This window comes from Drosophila hydei, unplaced genomic scaffold, assembly GCF_003285905.1.
Source record: "Drosophila hydei strain 15085-1641.00,03,60 unplaced genomic scaffold, DhydRS2 tig00000001-arrow-pilon, whole genome shotgun sequence".
In the NCBI taxonomy this organism is placed as follows: Eukaryota; Metazoa; Arthropoda; class Insecta; order Diptera; family Drosophilidae; genus Drosophila; species Drosophila hydei.
The window spans coordinates 14,078,549-14,102,713 of NW_022045643.1; the positions used below are offsets into that span (position 1 = coordinate 14,078,549).

Here is a 24,165-nt window from a genome sequence, read left to right on the forward strand (position 1 = left end):
GATGAGCTGAGTTACTTGGCATAAAAAGGCGTAGATATTGATAGATATATGTTCACATATATAATCATATATTTATATATATATATATATGTGTTTAGAAAAGTATATAATTTATATACAGTCACAGTCACAACATTGAAATAGGGCCAAAAGCTTGGCTTGCCTGATTTATTTACAGCGGCAGCAGAAGGAGCAGCAGCAAAGCTGGCTTAGCTTCAAGTTATATAGCAAATGAAGCAATATAATTATATATATATGTAAGTCGATAGTCATGCCTATCGGAAAATTGAAATCTGACATGTATAAATACTCTTATCAAATATATGAGGGCTAATAAACGTATTTCAGTTACTTTTGTGCAAGCTTTTTTTAACGCAAGGCAATCGCAATCGGCGTAAATTTGTAGCATTTGTTTTTAAAGTATTTGATATATATATGTATATATAAGAGTGTAATACATATATATATATATAGAGGCATTATATAGTACAGCAGGGGCTCATTTTATTTTTACACTATTTTCAGTTTGCTTGGCAGTGAATTTATATTTACAGAGTGCTGTAAATGCCGCACTAAATGTAATTTAATAGTGTAAAAATAATATTCTGATTTGAACGAAACTAAAAATTCAAGACAAACGAAAATCGAATCAAACGAAACGAAATTGCACATAACTCAAGATCGTAATTATAGAAATTATAGAAATCATAGAAACTTAGACGTACGCATAGATAATGTAGGAGAAGAGGAAAATATATATATGTTGATTGATTTCTTATTTATTATTATTTTTGGTTTTTGCTTACGCTGGACAGTTGACATTGACACATACGGATAACGGATACGGTTACGTATATATATATTTATAGTTATTTGATGTTAGGTAAGTAAACACATTTAGGAGAAGGATAGATGACTCAGCTGGTAACTGATTGGACTTACCCGAGCCGCAAAACTGGTGTTGGGCTTTTCTAGCAGCTCCCAGAGATACTTTTGGTACTCCGCGCATTTACCTTCGCCGAACTCCTCCTCGTCCCGCTGTCTCAATGACTCGGCCTCTTTGCGCATCTCCTCGTGAACGTTCTCCTTGCGCTGATGGTACTTGTGCTGGCAACACGACTCCAGATACAGTTCGTCAACGCCCCAATACTCCAGATCATCACTAAACGCAAGCACGCACATTTCATCCACAATGTGCAGTTTCCCGGTACGATAGAAATTCAAAATGGAGCTGAAGCTCTTCGGATGACGATCAAAGAAGTACTCGTTGTCAACCAGCGAGTAATCATCGCACAGCTCTATGATGGACTCATGGGTGGTGCACTCCCTTAGCCTGCCCAGCCGCGTGTGGGGCAGTCGTTCCAATGTGCGCCAGAGCACCTCGTGCTTAACACCGCCCACATTGATGGAGACGCGGCTGTTTATTTGCTTCGACTGTGCTATCATGAACGGCTCCGGCGGCGGTATGGAGGACATGGATCTGGAATGTGTCCGCTGCAGAGCGCCGGTTGTATTGCTATGGCTGATGCCAGCATTTGAGCCGGCACCGGGCGGTAGCATAACAACGCCGACGCCAACGCCGACACCGCCCACACCGCCGCCGAGGCTGCTGCTGGTGGGGCCACCAATGCTGCCACCACCAATGCCGCTGCCGGCTCCACCACCACCACCTCCGCCGCCTGCCCCACCACTGAGTGCCATTTGCTGCTGTTGCTGCTGCTGCTGCGCAAGAGTCTGCTGGGAAGTTGTGGGATTTGAATGCGTTGGTGATGTAACTGGGAATGGAGCGTAACGAACTTCCTTGCCAATGGCCCCGGTGCTGCTACTGCCAGCCCCGCCGCCGCCTGCGATCTGCCCCGCTGTACCGTGCCCGCCTCCACCAGCAGCTCCCAGGCCGAGAGCAGCAGCTGCTGCGTGCGTTGCTGCTGTTGCGGCGGATGGGCCAGTAATGCCGATGCCATCAGCATAATCCATGTGGCGATTGTTGACGACAACAGCGCCGCCGGCAGCAGTTGACCCACTGTTATAAGCACCGCTGCCAGCTGCTGGGACAGTTCCACCGACGCAACCATATGAACTAGCTCCACCGGTTCCCATCGCTCTTTCCCAATCGACATTACCGCTTGTATCGTAATAGGGCTGATTATCGCCGCCGTCGGCTGTTCCCGCAAGTTGCAATCCACGCGCAGCTGTCTCGTGTTGCTGATAAAACAGCTCCTGATGTTGCTGTTGCTGTTGCTGTTTCTGTTGTTGAAGTTTCTGTTGCTGTTGCTTTGACTGTTGTTGTTGCTGACTTTGTTGTTGCTGTTGCTGTTGCTGTTGTTGGCTAGCAGCCTGTCCACCATGCAATTGCCCGACCATTTGTAACACTCCATTATTGTTTTGAAGCGGTGTTGTTTCACCCGTTGCCCAGCGTACCGCCTCACGGTCTCTGTCGCGTTCACCGACCATAAGTCTGCTGCAGATTGCAAATGCCACAAATTAGATAATCGCTTTACAGATAGAATATTTATGCCATTGACCTCTCCACCACTTACCGCTACATCGCGTCGATTGTTGTCATTACAGCCACCTCCGTCGTTCTGCCGTTGTCCTTTTCCACAGTCCTTTCTCTAAGTTGGCTACCTAGTGCCCGTTTCGTTTGGCTACTGCTGCTGCTGCTCTTGTTGTTGCTGCTGCTGTTTGTGCGCAATTGATTTCAATTTACTCTGATATCTGGAGATCTATAAATTCAGCAATTGGGCAGCAGTGAGTGTCTCTAGCTGACTCTGGCTCTGGCACGCTGTTCGCTTTGCATCCGACTGCTTCTTGCTGTGTCTCAGTCTAAGTTGGTGGCAGCTCTCCTTCATGTCTTTGTGTGTGTGGCGTTGTTTTATTTTATGCTGGTTGCTGGTCGTTGTTGTTGTGTTTGTTTCTGTAGGTGTTATTGTTGCGTGTTTAGGCTATGATCACAGTTTATTTCTAGGATTTGGGCTAAATTGGCCTTTGATTCGAACTGCGACTGGCTCAGGCGAAGATTGGCAGCATTTTGTGGGGCTCTAATAAGCAGAGTGTTGGTGTTTTACGAGATATAGCTGCAAGAAAGATAAAATGCGATTGGCAAATAAATTATAATACAGTTACGAGTTGGCTGAAAAGCTTGTTAAATATCTAATGCTGAATTTGCTTAAGTCCCGACAGTATCACGCCCTTGCATTGATATAACATTATTTATTGACAGCTGATAAGATAAGCGATGATGAAAACAACTATGAAATGGACTAGATGGACTGACCGACCGACGATACCCTGAACCATGGCCGATCTGCATTTTTCAATATTTCTCATAGCTTGTATCTAGCCTTATGAAAAAGTAGAAAATTTGACATTATTATACCAGGACTCGCACCAACAACTGCCACACAATGCGCATCACGTCTATCGATACTACCTTCAATGCAATACGGTGACTGGATTTGAACTGAGAGGTCCTCGGTAAACTGAAATAGCACCATTTTTAGCATATGGTCTACATATTCTAATAGAGTATTTGTCAACATAGTAAAAATGGAAATTCCTTCACACATTGGCTCTATTTCCAACCTTAATTTAAAGAATTTGGGGAAATTTGGAGCCGGCAATATAACAAAAATCAAATTTATAAGATTTATATAAAACTAAATGCAAAATTTGTACTCCAGCTCTTAATCCGTACGAGACATAATTTAATAACAGCATTTCGATAATGTTTTTAATCGATAACAATTAAACAGAAATAGTTATCGATTATTTGAAAGTGTCTAAAACTTTTATATGTTTATATGTTATGGTCGCGTTCATGTATACGGACAGATTGACAGACGGACACGGGTAAATCGTCTCGACTTGTCATCCTGATCAAGAATATATTTACTTTATGGGGTCTGCCACGCCTCCTTTTGCCTGTTACATACGTTTTAACAAAACCACTATACCCTGATTTCCCGTTATCAATGGCAAATATAAGTAATAAAGCAACGCGGTTTTTAGAGTATACGTATTGGGGCTGCAGTTCCGATGGCCTGCACTATACCCCAATAACGGACAGCTCCAAATTCATTAAATACGATATCAGTTATGTATACAATACCTAAATGGCATGGGCCTGTAATTAGCTGAAATGTTATCCGATTCTAAATGCTAACAACTTGGCTGTGTGTAGCCTGTTAACCATTTATATACATCGCAAATCCCATAGTGTCTCAGCTACAGTTCTGTGGGAAGGCCAAGTATTAAAAAATAGTTGATATTAAAAAGGGTAACGTGTACGTTTGTTTGTATGCCTTTATCGAAGATTCATATTGGGCCTGGCTCTGCTCCTTAGGGTAAAAATAAAAACGAGTTGCTCTCCTATTTATTATAGTTAATTTGCAAAGGCCAAAAGCTGCGCACAAATTTCCATTTAAATGCCGCCAAACAAACACTCTGTTTACCCACTTTGATGGCTCAACATTTGCCATACACATATCACGCACACACACACATACGCATATATAAACAAATATATATATCTGCAGCAAATACGTGATGGGTTGGAAAGTATGCGCTGACTATTTTGACCTGGGCAAATGCGAATGTTTCAAATTGCATTTGCTTGGCCTTTGCCTAAATCGCAATTTCTGCCGCATTGCAATCTAATTTGAATTTTTATGCCAAACGGAAATGCATTGTAATAAGCGCAAGGGCTGCGTTTTTGCAAATTATGCCCCCTACCTATTGACCATAAAATGTTAATTAAACTGCACACAGTCCCAGATAAAAACCATACCGCAATAGCCTTGGCTGCCTTTTTTTATTAATGGAATAGCTTTTCATTTTAGGACAGCGGGTGGGTTGCAGTTGCAGTTGCAGTTGCAGGTGCAGTTTATCAAACTTGGAGTAAATCTATTTAAGTTATTTGACTTGAACAAGACTAGAACTTGCCTTTAGTTAATGAGTCTGAAATTCAAAAGAGCTCAATCTTTTTGACTTAGATAAAATAGTTTATTTTGTTAAACTTGTTTTTGTGCTGGTCTTAAATATATACGCATATACTAACAAAAATAAAATTATAAATTATTATAAATAATTATAAATTATTATAAATAAATTATACAACTGTCTCCCACTAAGTTCTAATATATTAACATAAGTAATTATTTATTAAACAAAAGTCCTCACTAATACATTAGCCTTTGTATACAATTGGCACGTGATAGATGAAATCCAAACATTGCTTCCCATAATTATGTTTACCTATTAATATGTCAAAGGTATTTTCATAAACACTTCACTTTCCGTTTATATTTCGTATTAGATGAAATTTCAATGCTGTAAGTGTTAGGGTATTTCATTGGCCTGTACTAAAAATATGAAAAATGGCATGTTTTGATCGCTGAGTGTTTTATTCAGTGATGCCCAAGGCGCCTGTCACATTTCTGACTATTCCATTTGAATTTGGCGTGCAAGGACGAAATTATTGTTATATATATAGCCCATTTACGTACGAGTGTATGCTAAATTATATGGTTTTGCTTGAATTTAGTCCGGTTAAATTGTTATTTATTAGACGGGGTCGCTTATTACGAATGGTAATGGCAAAGCGCGCGCATTTTTTGACAATATTGTTGGCGTTTTAGCATTTAGATTGTTGTTTGAGTCGCGTGCTCTGCATTCAACTTTATGCAATTATTTGTGGCACAAAATGAAAATAAGTTGCATGCAAAGCGTAAAGTATTCCATCGTGTTGCCATATGCAACACGTTTGCTTGCCACTCGACAGCGTGTGCTCGGGTCTGTGTGTGTCAAGTGGGCAACATCACCTTGATACCTGTTGAATTACCTTGACGTCTGACACCAGACTAAAAGTTAAATTGCAATTAATTCCGTGCTGTAATAATGATAGTCAGGGCTTCATTTGCTGCACGTTGTATAATTTCATTTGACAGCCCCGTTCTTGTCGTAAAGTGTGAGAAAATATCGTCGGAATTTATGACAGTACACACACATAGGGATCACACAGTGTACCCCATAAATCTTAGACATAATTTGCCTACACGTATGCACAATTACAAAATGAACACTTAATTGGCCATAAATAGTTTGATAACGCCCGAGGGGGTCTTCTGCTGTGCATATGTCTATGTGTGTACGGAGAGCGTCTCAGGTTACGGTCAGGGTCATTTCTTGAATACATCCCTAATGGAGCTGTGCTGTGCGAACAACAGCAACAACATGGACAGCTATTAAAAATTAGCTTACTAGCCATTTAACGCTTAGCCAACGTTGGATGACATAGCTGAAAATTGTTGCGAGCGGGGGTGTTGTGATTAATGATTTCTTTGACTTGGACACTAATTGAAAATGGAGAAGCACACACCCGCCCACCCAAGCACCCATACGAAGAAAAGTAATTAGCCAATAGATGAAATAGAAGAGTCCTAACAACTTGTTTTATTATGCATAAATATATAAAAGTTGGTTGCTACAGTTTCTGAAGAAAATCGTACTCATCGAATGTGTGAGGATACCCAATAAAATGAAAGAGTCTCAAATTAATATTTGTATTTATCAAATATATAACTCTTTGCTGAAGTCTAATTAAATATAATTCTTACAAGCTATCACAGTCAAGTCTATCTAAGACATAGCTACTCCAATCTAATTTAAAGAATTCCATTTATAAGCTTAAAAGTCGCATCAATTTGAGTGCACATAATGAGAAATTGTAAATGGCTCAAGTGCCAAAATTCTACTTAGAGTTTGCATAACTGATGGGCGCCACCATTGCCTTCCGCTGTAAAAACAATGGCAACAACAGCTGAAACAACAAATGCAATGCAAATATGCAGCAGTTGGAATGGAATGGAAAAGCGTGTCAGTGTTGTTCGGCAAATAGAAAACATTTATTGCTGACTTTTAAGGGCCGCCATTGTCGACGTTGACTAAATTTATGGTCGCCATTTTGTTGTTAGCCTGTTTGGCCCGTGCGGCAAGCAAGTATTTCGAGTCAAGTGCATTTATATATTAAAGTGTTGGGCCACTGTTGTTGTTGTTGTTGTATTGGTCTTGGCTGCAAATGCGTCAGCACTAACCTCAACACTTAAGCCGGTGCTGCTGGTCATGTGCCTTGTTGTGCCTTCAACACACGCCCAGCTCAACTAGCCCCTTATAGCACCCAGCCATTTCCGGTCTCAGTCCACATCCGACGGCGACGCCGACGCTGCCTTCGCAATTTCTACAGTGGTTGGCGCTGACCCTTGGCTGCTCTAATTTCGTTAGCGGCCACGAACAGAACTCAAACAAATTTAGAAAGTCACACACACACCTACACGCATTCACACACACACACACACTTTGAACGTTTTTGCACACTTTCCATTTTCACAAAAAGAAAAGAAAATTGAAGCAAGCAACTCCACTTTTAATTCGGCTTTTGTTTTGGTTTTTGCGTGCGAGCCCGACTTATTGGCCATTGGCATGCAAGCATCTTGACCAACTTGGGGCCAACTTGGCCTTGGCTAATGGGCGTACTTTGTAGACTAGTGTGGTGTGTGTGAGCGTGGGTTTATTGATGGTGTCTGCTAAGTGTGAGCTTTATGCTCGCTTTCTCTCGCTTGCTACGCTTTGCTCTCTGCCTTTCGTTGTGTCTCACACATTTGTGCTACGCAATTGTTGCACTCGGCAACTGTATCATATTTTACAAGGCTCCTCTGCGTGTTCAGCCTTTTATTGAGTTACTCAGCGGCTTTTGCGGTTTTACGAGTCCCCTGCCGCATGCCAGCGCCATGGCGTCATCCCTATGAGCAACAATCGCTTCCATTGACGACTCTTTGCCGAATGCATAGCAGAAACAAGTACAAGACTGAAAGTTCCAAGCATACCTTATTTATCTAGTATATATCACCAAATAATTCCACCCAGCTATATAATATAATATAATTATATATATAATATAATTAACATGGATAATTCAATACAGGCAAAAACGCAAAAAATTTTTAATGAAAAATACAATTGTGGAATCTTATATCACTTAAGACTTAATATATAATAAAGCTAATATCTTTGCGGATAATACATCGTAATATTATAAAGATATAATGGAATATTCTTGCAGTGAGCTGTTGAATGTTATTCATTTGTATTCCATACAATTTGACAAAATTACTTGAATTACTTAAATTTTTCCATAAAAAGCTTTGCTACTTTGAATTCAAATTCAAATTCAATTTTAAAAAAAATGATTTAGCATTAATATCTTGCAGAAGCATTCAAAGTACAACATTTAAAGATGCTAGCTTAAGCTTAAATTGCTTCTGCCAGCTAAAATTGCCGTATGTTTAAATATAGACTGAAACTTAACTAAAGGTGTGCACCATCTGGCCAGGTATCTGATTCTCTTAGCTACGGTTTCACTTTTCAACTGGTTTTGTTTAATTATTCAAAACTTTCACATCATGGTAATATACTTGTGGAACAAAAATTAAATAAAAATATTAAACGTATAATTTATACTGTTTAGTCTCTCACAAATTCATGCATTCATTTTTGCTTCTTCTGAATGGAATATCTGAATTTTGCAGGCGTGTCATTAACCCTTTTTTCGTTAACAAATTCATTTTATGGTCAAAACGAAACTGCGCCTTAATGTATGCTATGAAACTTGGCGAAGCGACGCGACATTTTGTTGTCCGTAACAACGGCGCAGTTATCGAATGGAACTAATGAAATATTCATAATCGACGTGTCTTGGCAGGCCAATGGCCGTTGCTGGTTGTTATTAAATGTTTTTGTTGTTGGTTGTTTCACATTAACCGTTAGTTGTTAGCCATAATTCATATATGGCTTATTGATTTTCGATTATGGCCATTGCTCTCTCGGTGTCCCTGTCTGTCTGCCTGTCTGGCGTTTGTCGTGTGCCAACCTGTTTGCTATGCGGGTCTGGTATAATAAGTAGTACACACGCATTCGCACCCACACACAGACACACGCACGCTACACATATACAGTTCCATAGATACACGTCGTATGAAGATACATTGCGTTGTATACAATATTAATAATGCAGTTGAATTGGCTTTTGTTTTTCCGAATTATTTGCTTTTTGTTTTATTTATTTATCTACTGCCTGCTAAATGTCCCTTAAGTACATTAATCAAACGGCCTTACATCGATCTCTTTCTCACTCTCCTAGTCTCCCCCACTCTCTTTCGCTGTCTGTATTATGTGAAACACCTCATACATTTCATGTCGCATAAAATGGCTCAGCTGCCAGCCATTGATGATGATAAATGGCCATCAACATGAAGCAACCTGTTTTCTCTCTCCCCGTGATACACATGTAAGCTCACAGCAGAGGCTTTTATTTTTAGCCCAACCGCATCTATTAATGTAAAATGTATATTTATTTATTTATCTGCGTTCGTGTTGAGGCTCTTCCGATATAAAATCAAAATAAATAATGACCTGACCCAGCGGCAGCAAATCACTTAAAATTCCAAGCATCCCGCTGGCACTACAACTAGTTCTCCCTCCCCATCTATCACAAAAATATAAAAAAAACAAAACAACTCAACGATTAATTGGCGAACTAAAAATAATTCTCAGCGAATATTTTGTTTTGCTACTACCAAAAGCCAACAGCCAAAAGCCAAAAGCCAAAAGCCAGAGGCCGTTTAGATTATTCGCGTGTTTGCTCTCAATTAAAGTGGAGAAGTTAAGGCAGTTATTAATATTCCTGTTTTTATTGTAGTTGGCACGTGTTCAGCTTGCAAAAATGTATGTAAATAAAGCATAATTTTGCAACTGTATCAAACTTTTCTATATTCACATTTGACCAGAAATAGTGTAATTGAACTGAGAGCATAGGGGAAATAAACCGCGTTGAACGCACTTTAACTTTTAAGGGCATTCGAATTAATACGTCATTAACTTTTATTTTGTGGCAATAATCGTAGCATAATTTGTAAATGCAACTTGTGAAGAAACATTAGTAATTTTGAGATTAAAGGCTACAGTTTAGATGACGAGTCGAGAGGATTGAGCCAAGTGTGCAGCCATGAAGCTTCATTCATACCACCGAAATCAGCGTTTTGGCATTTAGTTTTGCTGTGTGAAGGGGTCGAGCCAATGGTATTTTGCAATATTTTAACAAGATTCAGGATTCTCTCAGCATTCCATTTTGCTTTCACCTATTTCTTATTCGATATTTTCATTGTTCTCCCATTTTGCTGCTGTGCGACCAACAAATTACGCCATTAATTTTTTCCGATGTTTGGCATGCGAATACGTTTGAATACATATTTGCAAAAATTTTAGGCGGAATTTGTTGTTGGCAATGTGCAGGAATGCGGCACGAAGTAAATCTTTGAACTCATAAAAATCGATGAGCGCACGCAGCCAATTTGTTTACCCAACAGATACAAACAATCTGCCCATCCAACGAAGACGTCTTCGTTGTGATCTTCCAGCTGTGACGTCATCGCTACAATGGAGAAGACGCTCTTACTCTCGGTGTGTTTCTATTTCTGTGTCTGTCTATCTGTCTGTTTCGGACCGAATTATTCGCTGCGGTTGCCCTATATGTATCTGAATCAGACGGGGATGTGGTTGTGGGTTTTGCCTACTTTTGGACTTTTGGCACTTGGCCAGCACTAAAAACAACTTGAAACAATTGCAAAAGATTGCCTACCCAAGGCTGGGATGCGGGATACGGCTTGGCACTGTGATTCTGCTATGGACGAGAGATTTCCTTATGCGTGTGTCCTCAACTGTAACAGCATTGAATTCAAGCAACGTTTGAAGACTGCCATTTTTTCTACAATGAAGGACACAAAATACAAAATACGTGTATAGAAACAAGAAGTCAATTCTGAACTCTCTCAGCGTATACAAAACTGTTTGCATTGACAGTTTGACTGCAAATAAATTAGTAAAGTTATATGATGGACTTTAAGAATTCATTTTCTTGAGTTTTTATGGAATGCATAAATCCTCTCTTAGCAAGACTTAGTAAGACTTAAACTAAAAATATCTAGATAGATAGATCTTGATTAGGTAGATCAAATAAAATGTTCAAGCTTCCTTGCTGAGGGTATCTTTGAGTCGGGCATTGCCTAGTCGAACACTTTTACTCACATTTTCGAATTAAATAAATGTGTTTGAAGCTTATTGCGTGCCATAAGCCAGTAGGAAATTGAAAACCAAATCAAACTAAAATCCCACTTTGTTTAAAATACGTATCACGTATACGCAGCGTACACAGCACAGCACAGTGTACACAAAATCCATACACGCACAAACGCAGACACACGTGCGGATGTAGCTACATGGGGCATGCGGCACAAGGTAAGAAGCGTAAAAAGTGTTGCGCATATTTAGGGGTTTTAATTTCCTGCAACGGCCTTGAGACAACAAATTGAAATTCATAACAATAATGACGAGGGACAAGAGCCCAAAAACAGTTGACTAACTGCCATGAGGATACCGCCAGCATGTGTTTGGGTAGGTATTTCAGCTCGCTAAGGACCTTGGTGCACATCCAAATACAAAAGAAATGAGCTTATAAATTTGTTTGTTGTTTGTGTATGCAAAAAGGATTTTCAATTATAAAATTTTATTATTTCTTGTTTTTTGTGTATTTAGTATAAGATAAACACATTGAAACTGAAAATGTTCCATAAGGAACGAAAATTGACTTCAATTATTATTAAAAAAGCTCAAATAAAAAACTATCTAATGTTTTGTATATAAAAAAACACAAATTGTTCAAATAACATAGTTGAGTACTAATACTTAATGAATATTATAATGTTAAGCTGTGTGGGTGCAGTGCGGATCGGCTCGTAAATGAAAAAATAACGCAAGTGATGAAACTCATGCTGTGAGGTAAACTCTTCACTATTTGAATCAATATAAAATCCATTTAATCGAATTTGATCAAATTCAGTTGCGGATTTTGTTTATTACCACCTTTAACACCCACATACACAGACACATATATGAATACAGATACTCATAATAAAACAGTTTTCAATGCTTAGGAAATTTTGAATTGGCCAGCAAGTAAAAGGAATACAACGCACAAATATGAGCAGCAATAAAAGTGAATAATAATAATAATTCGAATAACGGTACGCATACACCTCCGTCTCCATACACCTGCCTTGTGCCCCTTCAGATGACGCTCTCTCCTTTCTATTGCTCAATGCAATTTCACTTCGTAGTTTTCTGTTGTTGTTTTCAGTTCGTTTGGTCGAGTTTTTCCAGTCAACACATTGACACTGAAAACGACGCCGACGCCGAACTGTTGAGAGAATTACGCGCGCGCTCTCTCCTCCTCTTATTGCCTCTCTCTCGCTCGGTCTCTCTCTGTGTGCGCAAGGACTTCCAGGACGAACACCTTTTTAGGGCTTGCAGTTGATTTGTGTGAAAACCTGTCGATCTAATGGCGCTGATAAGAAATTGATAAATGCCAAATCTTTTTTGGCATTTTGAGGTCAGCGATTTGGCATTTGAAGGAACAGCGCGCAGCCAACCAGACAAGCAACCACAAAGCCGGAAATGTGCAGCCCACATCAGTCAAGACGAGGACGCTGGCGTTGCGCAGCTTTGGTGGCACGAATGAGCGGGCAAAGCGCAAAGCTCAACCAATGACGTCATCACTTGCTATACGTACACCTCGTAATGATGTTGTTAGAAGTTGTACGACAACAGACGACCTACTTTGCTTTTAACGAACAACGAAGCCGCTTCGTGCGCATGGGAAGTTTTTTTTTTGATACTGAATGAAAATATGATACAGAATACAACGTCTCCGTATAGTTGTTGCTGCTCCTTATGTTGTTGTCAATTTGTACGTTTTGTGGCATGTTGCACGGTTCGTTCCACTGCCGCACAGCGGTACGCCTGCACCCGAGCTCGTATTGTGGTGTCGTCGTGGTTGTTGTTGTTGTTGTTGGTAGTTCTGAAGGTGGTTCACTGATGAGGCCACCTCCAGCTGATGCTGCTGTGGAAGCACTGAGTGGACTTCTTCTTCCACACAGCTTGAAACCGAGTACCATACATTAGCTATGGGCGCGTGTCGTGACACATCGTGACACCGACTGAAGCACGAAAACTCTATAAATATATACATATATATATATGAGTAACGTAAAAACTCGCAAGTAAGTTCTACTGCTGTTTTCAAGAGTTTCGCTTCTCTAGTGCGCTTGGGTATCACAAGGACTTGGGCCTGTTATGCCTTCCCCGAAAGATTTCTGCACTGTCATTTCGGATGCGCAGTGCGAGAGGCTTTCACGCGTTTGTCTCTATTTAATGCCCTTTTACCAATGAACACTAGGCGCAGCCTAGCTCTAGGTTCCGTCAGCTGTGCATTGAAGGTGAGCATTTGGTGCCTGCGTTTTGTCCGGTTTCTGGCTATATCAGAGCACACATAACTTCAAATTAGCGCTCGGCCGAAGGTCGTGGCATGTGGCATGTGGCATGTAGCTTGTAGCTTGTACTGCAATCTTTCATTGTTATGAGTTGATTGCCTTTCGCTGACCCAAAGAAAAACGGTCATAGACTTTGAACTTTGAATAGCCTGTTGGCAGCTGAACGGGTGCATTAATTAGACACACACACATATATATAAATGTATATATATTATATAGCTCATCTTTCGATTATTACTTGTTTCGTTTTTAAATTCGTTCATTTCGTTAATTGCTGTTTTGATTGTGAGGTCAGTTTGCCTTGGCTTTGTGGCTTCAGTTCTATTATATTCGTATCGGCCTGGATTTTATTCCGCCTTTGTTATCTTTTATTAATTTGGCCAACAGCAATAATAATAGCTACAGCTACAACAACAATAACAGAAGCATTGTGAATGATACAACTCAATGGTTTTTATTGAATTGAATTCGAATTCTCATTCCCATTTCCTGCCCGTACCGTCGCCACGGCTTCGGCCGAAAAATCTAATATCTATTGCTATTTTTGGCAACAAGCCGAACAGCTTGGGGAGTCAGCAGCAGCAACAATAACAACACGAATATCAGCAGCAACAATAACAATAACAATATTAATACTGAACCCAATCAAATGGGGAAATTTTTTTTCTAATGATTTTTCTTTTTATTGCTTTAATTTGTTGTTGCTGTGCGCTTTTTGTTGATTTAACACTTTGGTTTTATTAAAATTGCTTTTAATTGATTTTCGGGCTCAGCTCAGCATTTTCACGTGCCAAATGACGCCAGTGAGTATGACGAAATCATGCGTAGTTTGTTGTAAAGGCAGAAGTACAAGAAATGTGAACAGTTTCAGTCAGCCGTATTACTTCAATATTTGTTTCAAATAAGAATCAATGCATATTGTGCTTGGAAATATAATATATAATTAATTGTTTATATATTCATATTTATATATATAATTTCATGTGTTTGTGAACTGCTCATGACACACCTAATTGTCCCAGAATACACGCATGTGTACATGTGTCAGCCGATGCCGATGCCGATGATTTCCAGTTCCTGTGGCATGTAACAACAACAACAACAACATATTTACTGGGCCAATTGCCAAAGTGAAAACCATTTTTTTTTTAATTTGTTCATTACCAACTGCTGTTCGTCTCTTTTCTGTGTTTTTCTGACAAGTCCACTGACAACATAAATGCGCCAGCATTTCTGTCCCCTTTCAAATATTTCTCTTTTATATAACAAATACACTTTCATGCCTTTGCAAATTGTATCACGATTCGTTTCGTGAAATATACTAAGAGTAGCTTCCACAGCTATATAGTAATACTACATTATTAAGAAAAAGGGAAAGAACAAAAAATATACTATTTATAGTTTTTAGTTTAACTTCCAATCTTTTATAAGAACTTGTCTGGAAAGTTTTATACGCTTACAACTATCACATTTGACAGAAAGTGCATTGAGTCTTCGGCGTGATGAAAATAGATTTTGTGTTATTTTGAAGTGCCTTCAAATTAACGCGGCTGCGTTGCTTAGCTGCGGGCGGTGAGGCAGAGGAGAGCGTGCGGAAGACACAGTCACATGCCAGTGAAATTTAATGAAAATTTGCCGAAAACTTTTAGAAATATACTAAACCATTATGAAAACTGCACTTAAGAATGACTATGTCCAACTGCAAGATACCCTGTATAAGGCCATGAGTATCAGCAGTCGACATCATTTTAATAAATTATTATAAATATCTATCAACTTATCTACTGTCATGAGGTTATCGCATTTCCCTTTAATACATTCGATTCTATAAGCCTCAATTATAGACAGTATAAAATGAATCATGGATCAATCGACTCGGACTCTCGTAAGTTTTTGTTTTATCGTTGCTAATCAATCAAAATGAAAACACAACAATGTTACGGTAGAAGCTTTATATGCGAGTATACATACTATATAGAATTGTTGGGCTACGTGTGAAAAAGCAAAAGTGTTGCTAAATTATTTTGTATTCAAAAGCCACATTGTAGTAAATGTGCACAGAACTGAAATGGTTTTTCATGTTCGTGGAAAACTGTACATTTTTGAGGAACTGATGAAAATTAGCGCATTCAGGCGTTCTTCATCGGAAGGGCGAGTAAAGGCAAAAAACGCACTCATTCTGAATTTCGAATAGGAATATCGATTGCTATATATGGGTCAGTTTATGACTAACAACAAACGAGGGACCAAGAGACACTCAGTGTACGACTTCCATTTGTCCATTTGTCCAATTACATTTACGATTTCACTCACGTGCCCTGGGGTGGGAGAAAAGCCATTTCAAGGTCGCTTGGGCCCAAGTGATGGCTATATAAACTAATTGTATACTCGTATAATTTGATGCTAGCACAAATTGTTTATACTTATGTTGGCGATTCAAAATAAACAATAAAAGCAACAACAGCAACAGCTTGGAGAAGTGCGCACTTCCATCTAATGAGTGAGCTGAGAAGTGCCTTTCAAACACACACACAGAGATGTAATCAAAAGGTAAAAGTGCTGGCCACAGCATAAATGTGTCTCTAGTTGCTCGCAGACCTTCGCAACACCCTTCAATAGTTCTCTGGCATGAGTTCAAGCGACAACGTCAAGGTGGCCTTTCAGTAATGAACCAAATTCTGTTTTATTTTTACATTTTGTTTTTGGCTTGGTACATTAACCGCGTCCGTGTAGGCAGAAATGTTTTATGGACCAGCTGACATTTCTTATATGTGTCTGTCTCAGTGTGTGTGTGTGTGCGTGTCTTTTTCTGTCTTGCCACACCCACGCCCAAGCATATACCCCAGCCGCCCCCGTCGCTTCTTTTTGAAGTGCGCGTGCATTTCAGCGCATGAATTTAATTGGCTTTCAACGAGCATCAACAATTGTTTATGGCCAAGCGCTGCTGTCGGCCTTTATCAGAGACCAGCTGCTGATTTCAAAATATGTAACTTATAAGCAAATATCTAAGATTCCTGTTGTTGGCGCGAGCTCACGCAGAGAAAGTTTTATTTGCTCTAAATACCCTGCTTGAAATTTATCTAAATTTGTTGGTTTTAATTTTTGTTTTTTATTTGTTTGTTTATTCCCTCATTAGTAACTCTTTGCAGCTATTTGACTTGCCTTTATCACATCACAACTTTATAATAAACAGTTCGTTGTACAACCATTAAAATATCAATTTATTATGTAATACCAGATCTCTGATAAATGCATACGCCAAGTAGTGAAAGAACGCAAAATTATAGACATCAACGGAAATACTTGATTACATTTAATTTAGTTGTTTCTTTGCCTATTACCATGATATTTTTCACTTTTTACATGCATAATAAATAGTTTTATATTGTCCAAATAAATTAAGTTTCAGGTTGAATATGAAATTCATGGAAAGCAAAAGTTCAGTTAAGACATGAAGCTTGAATGCTTGTTGATTCATTGCTTTATGTTCACATTCAGGTTAAGAAAAATGTAAGTAATTTTTAATCAGCCTATAAATCATAAGAAATTTAATTCAATTATGGGCTTTCGTTGCACTCTCTCCACAGCTGACGAGATTTTAAATTTTATATACAGGGCCACTCACGTATAGCCTTTGCATATGCATTGTCATGACTTTTGAAATTAATTGAATACACTCGCCAGTTTTAATTGCACATTACCCGGCAAACAGGCAATAAATCTGTGTAGTTCAAGCCGTAAATGCCATTTTTACAGCCACTTTTTATTGGCCTGTAACGGGTCCCATGCTTATCCGCATTCCCAGCCTCGTCCTCAGCGTCGGCCTCGCTGCATGCATCGAACTTTGCTTTTTGGTATTGTTTTGTTTACATGCTCATTCACAAAGCGAAAGTGGGAGTATATTGAGTTGACTTAAAACCTGATCAGCTGAAATATATTAGCATCTGAGAATGCTATCAATATATGGCTCGATCCACATAGCCAGACTACATAAAGAATTTGAATAACCCTTGCTAATCTGCAATTCACATGTGTAGAGTATCTTGCAGTGAGTAACACCCAACTGCAGTCTTCTTGTTGTATGTACATTTTGTTTATGTTTGTGTGTTTGCGGTCGTTCGCCATTCGCCTTCGGCCATTATCCATGGGCATGCAAGAGGCCAGATCCAAAGAGTGACTGAGCAAGGGGTAACGGGGTTAAGGGGGCTATGACACACAACCTCAATTCGCAAATTTATGCAAGAGCATGAAACGCTCGATAGCTGCGCTATGTGCACAGTTTGTTAACGTGCTCTGAACAATGTGCAATACATAATTAAGCCTTTTTAGTTAACATGGGCTTGAAGCTGTCGGCGTAAAGGAGCGTTACAGCATGAATTTTCATGCGATATGCAGAAAAGTTTGTTTATTTACCTCAGTTTGCATAACATTTTATTATTACCTGAATAATAATGATCGGATTTATACTTTAATGCATAACTAATTTAAGTAATTTATTTTAAATTTAGTCTTTAACATTTCTGTGCCATATTCGCCTGGGAATGTGGGAAAGGTACCACATTTATGTAACAGTTTGTGGTTTTAAATTAGAAATCAATAAAGCCACAACAATGCCTAAAACCGCAAGCAGGTGTCAGCTAGCAAGAGACTATAAGCTTCTTCGCTTTTGAGCTGCACTTGCTGACATAATTTACGACTCAGAAAACTAGCTCGAACGCCAGCGCCAGCGCCAGCGCCAGGCGGCTTATGCAACAACAACAATAGCTAGCGGCTAGCAGCAACATTACTAATACAGCCTCATAAAACAAATTTATGGGCAGCATTTGGGGTTCTCTTAAGGCTGCCCGTGCGAAATGCAGCGCTTGCTGACAGTGCGTTTGAATTAGTGCTTGCGTTGCGTATACGCAGCGTGCGCTAAAATTACCAACATGACACAATCAAAACGGAAATAAATTCGCATTCGTGCAGCAAGTGCAAATTGCTATGGAGATGCGGGCGTAGGCGATGGCGATGGCGATGGCAACGGCGTTGGTGATGGTTAAGTAGAGTATTTGAGCAGGAGGAGCTGTGGGCAGAAGGCTTTGGCGCAGTCTTGAAATAAGTGCAACTAATAAACATAATGACCTTCTGCGGCGGATGGCTTCCATGGGAACTGCGGTAAATGGTGCTGTAGCAGCCACAATGTTAATGGCACAAAACTTTCCTCGCTGGGGCATGTCCGACCGAGGCTGGGGCCTTATCAGCTGATGCTGCTGTGGCTTCCTTTGGTACCCAAGCGACAGGCGCAGTTTTGAAATTGATGACGGCATTGCCGAGGCTAAGGCAACCACCAACCGCCAAGCACCAACCGCCAAGCACCAAGCGCCAAGAGCGAGTTTCGTGCACTTAGATTCTGTTCGTTGCCATTTATTGTTGCTGGGATATTGTGAAAACGTGAAAATGAGATTTTCCTACTTGGCAAACGGCGAAATTAAATTTTTATCTGAAAAAATACGTGGGCTTGGGTGCAACCGGCTGCTGTATTGCGAATATTGTTAGCTCACAAATTCGCAATCGACTTTAACATATGTTGCTCATAAGCGAGATCCATTGTATTATGGAAAGTAACAAATCGCACATATATATAAAGAGAATTTATGTTTGTAAACAAATTGTATGCAAAATCCATGATTTGTTTATACTCAAGTGTTGTTGGCGCCTGCCACACAGCAAAAACAAAAACAATCATGGAATGGCCCAAAAGTAGCTTGATAAACAAACAACGCACATATCACGCATTCGCCGCGTTGACACATGAGGCGCACAGGTCGCCATGAAAGTAGCGCCGCAAACATGCTAAGCAGATCAAGAGAAAAATTATAAATTTCTAGCATATTAATAGATGATTGTTGTAAAATAATTAAAAACAAAAATGAAGGCAACACACACAGCCCACATGAGTAAGAGGTTATTTTTGTGTGCAGCGCTTCTTGAATTTTGCTAAATTTAAAATAAATTCACACACACTCGCACACTGAGAGAGAGGTAGGAGTATGTCCATGCTGCAGTGCAGCCGCAGTCGCCGGCTATTTCAGTTGGCCCACATAGCCGCGTAGCACACGCAGCCTTGCACGTCACCTCTCTCTCTCACTCTCCCTCTCTCTCTCCTGCTGTCTCTCTCTGTTGCTCTGCCCATCTCTCTGGCTCTCATAAGAGCAAAACGCTCATTGAAAACAAATTCTATTTTAAGGCGTTTGGAAAACCACCTGATAAATGAATAAATGGGATCGTTCGAGTACCTAGCACAGTCCCAGCAGCAGACCAGAGCAAATCGGACCTGCCAAGCATATATGTAGATTCCACACGCCCCGATAATATATTGTTTGTTTTGAGTTCAGAGAACGCGAACGCCGTATGTTTACATATTTATTTAATAAATACCTAAAATAAATTAATTGCATAAATTGCTGGCACAGCTGTTGTAGCGTTAGGGACTTAACCAATCGCCTCCACAATATGCACCTCCAAAGCAGGCACTCAGTTTTTGTTGATATAGCTTCGGCATCTTGATGCGCTTGTTTTTAGATACAAACATATCTAAGTATCCATTTCCTGTCTGTGTGTTGCTTCTGCTGCAAATTCGATTTATTTGCTATAAACGACGCAGTGAAAAGCTTTCGGTATTTCGTAAGCATCTTTTAATGCGAGTATTTTATTGTCAAACATAAATACTTTTCTATAAGGCCATGATATAACTTCAGATATGCCTGTGTATATACTTTATCATTCCTCTTTTAATAACAAAAATAATACTCTAAAAGTGTCTAAGAAAAGGCAACTTTCTGACTAACTTTTGTCAACGGCAATTTGTATATATTTCCAGAATAAAGTGACAAATAATTAATAAATACAATTTAGTCTATCTATTTTTTCTATTCAATTTTTCTATTCTATCTATCTATTTACTGTTTAAGTAGATGTAGCTGAAGTGAATCGTAAATCGGTATTTTGCATACGACTTTAGTTAATGGCTGCAGCAAATCGATAGATCTAAATATCGCGCATTCAAATAGCTGAGATGCCTTCTATAATAATATTAATATCCTTAGCATGAAGTTCACCTGCCTTGACACTTAATGGCGAATTCCTGAGGGTTCGTTCGAGTTAGTATTGCTTTTATTTCCATAAGACGTTAATACCCTCTAATGCACTAAAGAAAGGAACGAATTCAGAAATGCTTTGTTTACAAATAGAAATTGCGCGGCAAGAAATTTCAATTTTCAATTTTGTGTTCTCAGGGCGTTTGTTATTTACATGACGAAAGTGCTGCTGTAAGATCTTGTTGGGGCTGAGTGTGTGTAGTATTTCTTCATTTGAAGTATGTCGGGCTGTGTCTGTCAGATGCAGATACTCATATAAATGGTCGCCCCTCGCTCGCCTCCCATAACGGCACAGGCTTCACAATTTAGCGTCAGCTTTATGCAACTCAATGAAAGGAACCGAGGCGGGACGGCACACTAGAGAATGAGAATGTGCATGCAAGCACTATGACTTGTGCCATTGCGAATGTCAAGATGTTGCCGCTCCACTGGCACACTACAGCTGCACTGCACGCTCTAACAATGGGCTAGAACAATAGGCAGTCAAGCTGCAGCCAGCCTGCCTGCAGGCAAGCGACAGCGCATCCATTCATGCGTGACACACACATGACACACTTGTACACACACTCGCACACTCTTAATTGTTTTTCGCCTTTTGCTCGGCTGCACCCTTTGACAGGGTCCCCGCGCGGCATAACGAGATAATTTTCTCAAATTGCTGAGCCGAGCTGAGCTGGGCTGAGCGTGATTGGACGTGAGCAGCAGCAGTCGCTTCCCCAGAGATGCTCCTAAGTGCCGCCTACTCGCAAGCACAAATTATAGTGGCATTGTGAGTGTCCATGTGGGAGAGTCATAATGCATATGCATATGAATATGCATACGATGCATATAAATATCAGCTGCCAGACGCTGCATGCAACAAATTACAGACGCTTTTGTGCCTCGATTCAATTACACTTACAGCCACCCTGCCCGCTGGGGGCTGTCCAGTCAGCTATGTCAACAGTGCGACTTCGCTCGCAGCGCCATGTCCTGCCGTGGGCTAATCGATACAACGCTCGACGGGTCGCCTGTTTGCAAATGTGCCACAAAATGCCGCAATTGTCAATCAATTGCATGGAAATTATGTCAACCAGCAGCACGAGCCGTAGGTCTACTTAGCTCTACGGTCTACGGACTACGTGGGGCCCACAGGGCGCCCACGCTTGGCTCTGTGTTTGTTTGTTGATGTCGCCTGTCAGTGGCAGCCAAAAAGGAATTGAAAAATCGACGCAAAATGTGTTTGTACACACACACACACACACACACATGTCGTCTACCAGCTGCAGTCTAGATTCGAGTTGAGTAAACAAATTTGTGATAATCTCTACTTGAGCGTAAAGTGCTCATCACTAGACCAAAAAATGGAAGGAAACCACATACATCACGGTGCTAAGTTGATGATAATGATGATGTTGATGTGATGTTATGAGTGCGATTATACAGCCAATGCTTAGCGCTTCAAGAGTGCTTATGTCAACTACAACAACTACAATTTTTATGAGCAAATATGGGCACCAGAGCTCACACATATTCATATTCTCGCATGAGCAAATGCGTTGCCTAAGAGACACATACTCAGATAACTACAAATCAGGCTTATCCACAAAGCATTTATGAAATTGTTAAGCCTGATTACAAAATTTGCCTGCCAAGCAAACAGAGCATATCGTATTTACCCCCAATCAGCTTAACATCAGCACGATAAATATTTAGTTCCTCATTTTTATTATAAAATAATATCTAATATTGAGTGCAGTAACTCTTCAGAAATTCAGCATAAATTAATAAATGGATTTATTATATTTATCCAACTCATTGAAGAAAGTAATATTCAAATTAAATGAGTTCTTCTAACAGTCATAATCAGTTCACATCTTATCTATTTTCATCAGCAGACAGCTTTAGCAGTTGACATTTATAGAAGAGCAAAGCTGACGAATTGCTAAACAAACAGCAATTAAAATAAATAAATGATAAACGAAATAAGTTATATACACAAATGCAGCTGAACTATATTTATGTGTAAAGCGATTTATCTATTTTATTTATCTGTATTTATCTTTCCCAAATGCCAAACAAACAAATCATCAGAACTGCTATGGATAAGAAAGAAGCGCAAGAAATATCGCCAGGCCGAACGGAAGTGTTTCATCATTAAAGTGACTCAACAACAGAATTTTAGCAGCGCTTCAGCCTGAAAAGCTTCTTAACTTATAAAAGGAGCGTATTTGTGCCAAGGTTGCATTGACATTAAGCGGATTATTCGGATTATTCATTGAGCCGAATTAGCTGAATAAATATTTTATGTTAAATATGAATACTGAAATAATTGCAATACTCCGTAAAGTAAATTATTTTAACAATAAAAATATTTTAAAATAATAGCTTGAGCTTGAAGGTAAGGTAAAGGGTATCTCGTAGTCATATTTGATGCACGACTCGATGCCCATGACTATTGCCATTGCTCAGGTCTTTCGCATGCCCGATGAACATAATTTCATAATTTTTATGACAAGTGCTGTCAAGCAGATGCCTTATGGCAGCATTGCGCGCTTCTGAGAGGCAACTCACATAAAAATTGATTTGTATATTTATGTATCAAGTAAACTTTGCAATTTTATTGATTTGCTTGTGATTGTTGAGTGCTGCTAAGATCCCTTTATACTGATTTCTTAACTTGTAGCATTTGATTATTAAAACATTTTCAATTGAATTAGTTTTTGAAATACATGTATATTTAGAAATGAGGCAATAGTTCATATTGAAATTAGCCAATGAAAATATTATTATATTAAACTATGAGCAAAGTTTCTTAAGAAAAGAGACAATCTGGCAAATGGGAAGGCATAAGCTGATGCGTTAGGGATATGCAGGCATACAAATTGGAAGACTCCTGTGATCTCTGATTGAATTTGTAGACTCAGAGACGGTTATATCCTTATTAATTATTTGAAGAGTTCTGCTCGAAAGCCGGAGCTGCTGCTGCTGGCCGTTTAACGACACAGAGCACAGCAGGCCATCAACTGGGCAGCAGGAGCAATTCGCTGCCGACTCCGTCTCCCGCTGCGTGCGTTGTCAGCTCTCAGGTAAATATTTTTAATATAAATGTATATGGTGTTGGCTCACATCCACCTGAGTACATGTTGTTCTTGGTGCAACACACACACACACACACACACATCCACAATCCCGCTTAACTACATGCAGCCAGCCTGTGGCTGTTTTCCTTTTAGGACTGCACGTAAAGTGTAGCCATATGCTGTCTACGTGTCTCGTACCACCTAGAAGGAAGTACAGTCAAGCCCTGGGCACATGGCTAGAGCAGAGTACATGGGAATGCATTAATAATAAAGTGAACAACACAGCCAACGGAGCAGAGAAATGCCTTGAAAGCTTTTAGCCATATTTTAGTTCGTGTGGTTTGCTACAGATCTCGCTTTATGCTTGCAGTCCATTTCCTCTGTGCTCTACTGCAGAAGTTGTTTGGGTTCTCTTCGGTTTTCATAGTCAAATCCACCTATAGCTGATTTTATTCACATCCTTTCGGGCGCAGCAGCTGTGACATAAATAAACAAACAGTGCCACATGCTTCGCTTGCAACGTAGCGG

The 24,165-nt window shown here is 39.8% G+C and overlaps 1 protein-coding gene across 19 annotated transcripts in view; it reads right to left on the reverse strand.

Annotated features, from left to right (window-relative positions):
• LOC111597452 (potassium voltage-gated channel protein Shab) overlaps positions 1 to 24,165 on the reverse strand; it is a 58,450-nt gene that overhangs the window by 26,373 nt on the left and 7,912 nt on the right. For all 19 annotated transcript variants that reach the window (XM_030226082.1, XM_030226071.1, XM_030226068.1 and 16 more), the window contains exons 2-3: positions 2,538 to 3,074; positions 943 to 2,458 (exon numbers count right to left, since the gene is read on the reverse strand). In XM_030226082.1, coding sequence (XP_030081942.1) covers positions 943 to 2,451 — 1,509 coding nt within the window. In that variant the 5' untranslated portion in view covers positions 2,452 to 2,458; positions 2,538 to 3,074. The remainder of the gene's footprint in view (positions 1 to 942; positions 2,459 to 2,537; positions 3,075 to 24,165) is intronic.